Below are 7,709 nucleotides of genomic sequence, written 5' to 3'. Positions count from 1 at the left end.
TACATAAATTGTTATAAAGAAAAGTAGAGCGTCTAATTTTTTAAATAATTTAAATATTTTTTTTTATTTTTAATGTTTCCTATAAGCCATTAATTGCAAACTAAGATTTTATTTCTAATTTATCATCAAAATCAACATTAGAGCACGTCAGTTTTCTTTCATATTTTTTACAAATTTCTTGAAAAATCTTTGATACGGTTTTCTGATAAGTTTAAGTTATAGTAGGTACATGGGTGGCCAACCGAACGCAGTAGAATCTATATTTATCACACAGACATAACGCTATTAAAATAGTAAAATATTAACAATTAAAATTTATACATATTCATATATTCATCTTTCATCCAATGTATAAAGTCATATAAATCAATCGTTAGGACAAATCCAAACTCATTAATATAAAGTAATACTATATTAAAAATAGTAATGGACTTCTTTACAAGAATATCTAATAAATATGTATGTCTCGGTTACGGCCACCCGATTGCGTCAGGAATGATCGACGCAATTTTAGCAAGGTTTATATACGAATTTTGGGGATGGTCAGTAGTGGAGTAGAAAATTTATTATTATATCAAATTAGAGTCCAATCGACTTGGCTATTGAGAATTGAGATTAATTATATTATAATTGTACTTAGATCTTATAAGCGTTAGAATCTGAAAACGTTCGTGCTTAAAACAAAAGCACAAAAATGCGGTAAGCCGAGAAAAAAGGAAAAAAAGATAGTATAGAATAGATTTATTTAATCTAATCGAAATCGTAATATACGGATTCCACGTGGGAAATGGACGTATAACGTTTGGAGCAAAAGTGGACAATGAATGGTATCACAAATTGTTTCTCAGTAAATATTTATTTATACATATATTCTTTTAAAAAATTATCCTAGTTAAGGCATTTAGTAAATTTTTGTAATCCAGCACCTAATATTAGTGTTAGTTCCTATTACATTTTTTTGATACTACAGTACAGACCCGGGTTTTTTTTTGCGGATAAATATACATTAACAAGAAATGCTTATTAAATTAAGAAATGATTGTGAATATAATCATATGTCCGGAACTTGCAAAGTTATTTTGAATATATTATAGGTAACCTTAAGTAGATTTATAATTCAAATGCGGTTTTCGTTTAAATGTAATTTACAAATCATGGATTTAATCACACACGTTTCTTCCTTTAAACAATTAATGTAATAAAGACATTACTGCGACATTCTGTATAGAACCAAGGCTCTTACTAAAGCAACAAAGAATGACTAGTGTATTGAGGATCTATGCACATTAATCCAATTTGGATTAATTTATATTATCAACTTGGTACTATATAAAAATTCAACGCACTGGCGGCTCAATGATACAAAGAATCCGCAATATGCAGATTCGAGATAAGCCTTCAGGACAGAAGATTATTATAACGGATTTTTTAATAGCCAAAGTACCGCAAGATAGCTTTATCTTACCATGTAACGGCCTACAAACTGTAAAGGCAATGACTATAGTGAACACAGAAAGAACGATTATGTTATTGAACTATTTAAAAATTTAATAAAATACAGATCTAAAAATAATTATGTTGGACCATCAAAATAATTATTACTTCAATTGAACGCTAGTTACTAAAATATCGAAACTTTTTGTAGCATTATATTATCATCGTGCTTTTAACGATTTATATATTAATTTTAATGATCCAACATAATTATTTTCAGAACTATATTTAGTTAAATATGTAGATACTTTCACAAAACTGTTTTTTCTGTAATTATTTTCATCAAATATTTTTACTTCGAGAAACTATAAAAGTTTTAGATACATATCCACAATTTCGTTATAAATACAAGTATTTGTTAAGCTCCAAAAAAAAAAGGAAAAAACTTTTTGTAGATGCACAGTTTAATTTAAAATAATAAGATTGGAATTAAGACTGTTTTATATAAGTATATCGTCTAAATATAAGAAGCGCCATTTAATAGTCAAAATTAGATGTTAAACTAATACGTATACGTATTCTTATTTAAATGAATTTATTTCAGAAATATGATTGCGCGCCGTTACTGTCGGATTTCAACGCCTGGTAATATTTTTCGCAAAAATTTATCACAGTTTTTTTCAAAATTAAATTTGAGGGGATTTTATTAATTTTAGATGAATTGCGTTAGAAGTTCGACAGTAACGGCGCGTAATCGTATTTCTAAAATAAATTCATTTAAATGAAAATACGTATACGTATTAATTCAACATCTAACTTTGATCATCAATCAGTGGCGCTTTTCGTATTTAGTTAATTTACAATATTTTGCATTCTGTAAAATTTTTATTACGTATATAGAACATGAAGTTTCCCATGTAAAGTCTCATAATAATCTCATAATAGTCATATTTTTTATGATAATTAATTCAAGGGATTGTTATCAGTTGAATATTGACATTTGCAGTTATTAAGTTATTTCATTTATCTTCGCAACTATTATTCATATGCTGATTTGTGTACAAAAAGTATACAAAAAGTAACTGTATAATATAAGTAATAGGAAAACAAAAAGTGAAAAGTGATCATAATTGACTAAAATATTTAGAAAATACAATTTGGAAAGAAATAGAAACTTATTTAAGATGTTTGAAAAAAAATATTACAAAATTATGATAATTATTATTGAATTTTCATTTGTCATCCTTAAATTTTAAATATCTCGTATGTATATTTCGTTTTTGCGAGGAAATCAGGAGAGGTCGTGGTTATTAATACTATTAGCATACTTAAGCTGGTGTATTAATGAGACATAGAATGTTCGATGCGCACGAACACATACACACATTGACACTTGCAAAAGTATGCGTTTTGCGATCGCGCGAGGATCGCGCCGCGATCTCTAGAGATATGTTTGTTGTTTTCAAATAAAAATAAAATATATTTGTGTTACTGTAAATGTAATACTACATCGTATAACTCATTGCTTCCTATTCCTTTATAATAAATTAATCTTTTCTAATAATTTAGTCATTTTAATAATTTCAATAACATTTAATTTATATACATCGAAAATGAAAGAAAGAGGGGGAAAAATTATGAAAAATATTGTACGCAATTATACAAGATTTTAATTTTAATATATTGTGTCGTGATAATATTTATTGTTCGTTGCAATAATTAAATTGTTTAAAATATAACATTTATAATATGTTTAATATTATTGACATGTATAAAATATGATAACTAATAAAAAAGTAAAATACATATAATAAAGCCTAAAAAATGCTGTTAATAAAGTACATTACTACGAATACTTGACGCTTTTTAACATTTTTTGATATTTTTTTAATTTTATTATTTTATATTCTAACTTTTATTTTTCCTTTTTATAATTCATTGTTACGTAATGAAATAGAATTAATTATGGAGAAATAAAAAGGAGAAATCATCATGCAGAAAAAAGTCTGTTTTCTGTGGTTGAATTATCTACTATACACTTTTGGAACTTAAAGTGAGATAGTATAGATGTATATTTAATATTTGGTGAAAGCGAGAAAGAGAGAATTTAATGCAGGAATAAAAGACAGACTTAAGTTCAGTTGAAAAGAACAATTCTGAAACCACAGTCCAGAACTGACGAACTGACTTAACTGACACTTAACTGATTATACCAGTCTATACCGGCCATAGAGGCGCTAGTGCCCTAGTGGACGATTCCATTTGATTCCATTCACAGCACTGAATACAGTGAACATATAAGTCACGTGATATTCTCAAAAAAGTTTGATGAACATACTGCATAGTGCACTCGCACGTGTAAATTGAGAAAAAGACTTGTCATAGATCATCTTCGAGTACGGAGTTCAAGTGCTAAGACGAGGTCAATATAGAGGAAGAAAAAAGCACGTGACTCTCTGAATTGTAAAAAACGAAGGTTATATTTGATCATTAACATTTTTTAATTATACTTGCAGCCACTAATAAATGTTTAACATGGAAATTTATTTTAATTATGCGTCACTATGATTACAGTCAAGATGGTAGCGTTTTTGAAAGAATTGGCAATTGAGCTGTATGATATACAAGCTGTAAAATTCGGAGAGTTCAAGACAAAAGTTGGCCTAACAACACCGGTATACTTTGATCTACGTGTGGTAATTTCTCACCCGAAATTAATGGTAATTATATATAATCTTTTTGATTTATACATTGTTTCTCTATCAATACAAATTAATTAACTTTAATCTTAATTAAATCTATTCTTCATTTTTTCTAATTTTTAAAACTAGGAAAAGATGAAAAGTAAGTTAATATGAGATCAAAATTAATCTTATATTGATAGAAATGGATATTAGATTATCTTGACTAAACTTAACTGATTAATTGATAGTTAACTTATTAAGTAATAATAATAGTTTTTTTTAAGATGAATGAAAATGTTTATTTTTAACACATAGAAAAAATTAAAGATAATAGATTGTACAATCAAACATTTTGTTGTAAGTGGTTTTGCCAATTGAGTTAATTGAAGTTTTAGCAGAATTCGGTTCTATATATCATGTATATGACGTTTATTTTTTTGTTGTAGTTGAAATTGGCAAAAGCTCTGTGGACATTGGTGGATAATCCTGCGAAAGTGTCTCGAATCTGTGGTGTTCCATATACCGCATTGCCATTAGCTACTTTGATATCAGTAGAAGAGAAGATTCCTATGTTAATGAAGAGAAAAGAAGCAAAGTCCTATGGCACAAAGAAGTTAATTGAGGGTATTTTTTTACCTGGTGAAAATTGCGTGATTATTGAGGATGTTATAACAAGTGGCAGCAGTATTCTAGAAACTGTCGATGTCTTGAAAAAAGAAAATCTAAGCGTGACAGAAGCTTATGTGCTAATCGATAGGGAGCAAGGTGGCAAAAAGAATCTTGAAAATCACGAAATTAAAGTTAAGAGTTTGTTCGTGATTACACAGCTTATGAAGTATCTCCTGGAGGCTGGAAAGATCACACCTGAAATAGTCAAAGATGTTGACAATTATTTGATAGCAAATCGGGCACCGAGCATATCTGTTCAAGGTAAATTATTTGTAATACATATATTATATTTTATGACTTATATGACTATACTCTAATTTATGATTTATATTATAATATATATACTTATATGCATAATATAGTAGAACTCTGTTTATCTGCATTCCATTTATATGAACAATTTCCAAATATACCTCACAATCAATTCTAAATATACAAACTCATAGTTAAGTTATTATCAGAACTATGGCGCCAGATAATAGGAGCTCGACTTACTCAACGTGTTTCCTGTTTTTTTAAAATGAATGTTAACTTATATTATCAGAACTAATATAAGTACTGATAAAGAGAAAAGCTGATGAATCTCTCTTATCTGAACCATGATTATCAGATAATTTTTTCTTATCCTTCGACATATTCAGATAAACAGAATTCTCTCTTTCTTGTAAATATATGTAAATAGGTGTAGTGTATAGGTATATATAAAACATTCTATTATAATTTTGTCATCTTAATGTTGCTAGGTGTGCCAGATGACAGATTGAAACTGTCATATAGTAAACGCGCAAAATTAACAACAAATCCATTGGCCTCAAAACTATTGGAGCTAATGGAATCAAAACAAACCAATCTTTGTTTGGCGGCAGACCTAACGAAAATGGATGCGATTTTGGAATTAGCAAACATAGCGGGACCTCATATTGCCGTGCTGAAAACTCACGTAGATATCATAGAGGATTTCAACGAAAACTTTATTTTTCGCCTCAAAGAACTAGCGAGGCAGCATAGATTTTTATTGATGGAAGATCGCAAGTTCGGCGATATCGGCAACACGGTATCGTTACAATACAGACACGGCTTTTATAAGATAGCTGAATGGGCCGATTTGATTACGGTACATCCGATATCAGGTGCATCCGTCGTTGACGCACTGAAGAAAAGTTTAGACAATATCACTGAACCCCGTGGCATTTTCTTAGTCGCTGAGATGTCATGCAAAGGTACATTGACGACTGGTGATTATCTAAAGAACGCAGTTTTAATGGCAGAGGAAGCCTCTGATTTGGTGGTAGGATTCGTATGCCAATCCAATCTCTCAGCACAACCTGGATTACTCCAGTTGACACCTGGTGTCAAGCTTGTCAAAAGTGTAGACGGGCTAGGTCAACAATACAACGATCCACAATCGATTATTAATGCGGGTGCTGATTTAGCCGTCGTTGGCAGGGGTATCACGGATACGGGTAACGGTTATCTAAAGGCTACTTTAGAATACAAAAAAGAACTTTGGAATGCGTACGAAGAACGAATAAACACATCTAATACGTAGCAGTACAATATATACTATAATTGATATAATATTTATAAATTATTTTTGTACAACCTCGTGTTCCAGCTGCGTAGTTATTTTTCTTTGTTAATAGATCAATATTTTAATAATATTAATATTAATATTTTAAATGTTACAAAGATTTTTGCAGTTTAATTTTTATGAGTATTCTTTTTTCGAGACAAAATAAAAATATAGTAACATTGTTTAAAGATAATAAAGAAGATTTAAAATAGGAAGAAAATTATATACATAGAGGAAAGCCCCTTATTATGAGATAGCGTTTTTGCTAAACTAATAAACGCTATCTATTGATTCTACTATGATTATTGTTTTTGGATTGAAAACTATTTAGTAGAAAATTCATTATTAGATCATGTCTGTAGTCATTGTAAAATAATAAATTATAGAATTTAGATGTTTTTAAGTTACATCGAGATGAGCATTTAAATCTTGTTTATTATTTAATAAAAAATAAATATTTGGCAATAAATTCTTCATATAGTGATAGTAAGTACTAATAGAAAAATACGGGATATGTTGAATTGTTTACAGAAGTTAGATTTTATCATAAAATCATAAGACGGAAATCGTAATATGAAATACCCAGGATATTTCTAATATGAAATAACCATGCTCCTATATTATAGTGAAAATCATTGCTAAAATATAAATGTTATTGTACAATAATAAAAAAAGACAACCGGAATGAACGTCGAGTGCCTATATCTGCGATGCTTGATTCCAACTGAAAACAAGTTCTGGGTATAATCTATCGTATGCTCATTTTTCGCGTACACTGGCTGTGTTTGTATTTTAGAAATATTAAATAAAATTATTTAATTGCAATACTGATATATTTTGCGTTTTACTATTGATTTCTCGCGACACCTCATATTAGGAGCACAATTTTTTGATCGCGATTTGCTCACTTTTTACATTTCTTTAATTTTCAAAAAAAAATGGAATTTGAATTAAATTTTATGTAATGTATTAAATTTTATCTTAAAGCTTAAATTCTCTTCAAAATGACTATTATTTTTTTAAATTCTGCCTATAGATTTCTAGCATTTACCCAAAATGAACTCGATATCTCATAATAGAGGCCTTTCCTTTATATGTCAGAGTCAAAATTCGCGCCCGCGAAGTACAAGAAGTGATATTTTATGCTAAAACAATTAACTTTTTCCTTTAACAAAATTGCCTCCTATAAATAATTTTTGCACTTATTTGTTGACTTCAATAAGTAATTTTTGCAGGAGAGCAGATTGAAGTTAGACGCAATTTTGCAAAAGGAAAAAATTGTTTCTTTTAGTGTAAAGTATGACGTCTTGTATTTTGCGGGCGCGAATTTTAAAACACCTATATATATA

At 28.9% G+C, this 7,709-nt stretch overlaps 1 protein-coding gene across 1 annotated transcript; it reads left to right on the top strand.

Moving 5' to 3' along the window:
* The first annotated feature begins 3,743 nt into the window (after positions 1–3,743).
* On the top strand, positions 3,744–6,336 carry LOC108691773 (uridine 5'-monophosphate synthase). The gene is made up of 4 exons (XM_018199674.1): positions 3,744–3,910; positions 4,009–4,154; positions 4,565–5,048; positions 5,531–6,336. The coding sequence occupies exons 2-4, from the start codon at positions 4,014–4,016 to the stop codon at positions 6,334–6,336; spliced, it is 1,431 nt and encodes a 476-aa protein (XP_018055163.1). The 5' UTR covers positions 3,744–3,910; positions 4,009–4,013.
* The last annotated feature ends 1,373 nt before the right edge of the window (positions 6,337–7,709 follow it).

The sequence above is a fragment of the Atta colombica genome, unplaced genomic scaffold (genome assembly GCF_001594045.1).
Source record: "Atta colombica isolate Treedump-2 unplaced genomic scaffold, Acol1.0 scaffold52, whole genome shotgun sequence".
Taxonomy (NCBI): Eukaryota; Metazoa; Arthropoda; class Insecta; order Hymenoptera; family Formicidae; genus Atta; species Atta colombica.
This window is presented reverse-complemented; position numbering and strand designations above follow the sequence as displayed.

Bases quoted from the DNA above. Each gene is read 5' to 3' on its own strand.
- LOC108691773 (XM_018199674.1), top strand. From the start codon at position 4,014: ATGGTAGCGTTTTTGAAAGAATTGGCAATTGAGCTGTATGATATACAA. The intron at 4,155-4,564 runs GTAATTATATAT...TTTTTGTTGTAG, and splicing joins TTTCTCACCCGAAATTAATG to TTGAAATTGGCAAAAGCTCT. The intron at 5,049-5,530 runs GTAAATTATTTG...TAATGTTGCTAG, and splicing joins ACCGAGCATATCTGTTCAAG to GTGTGCCAGATGACAGATTG.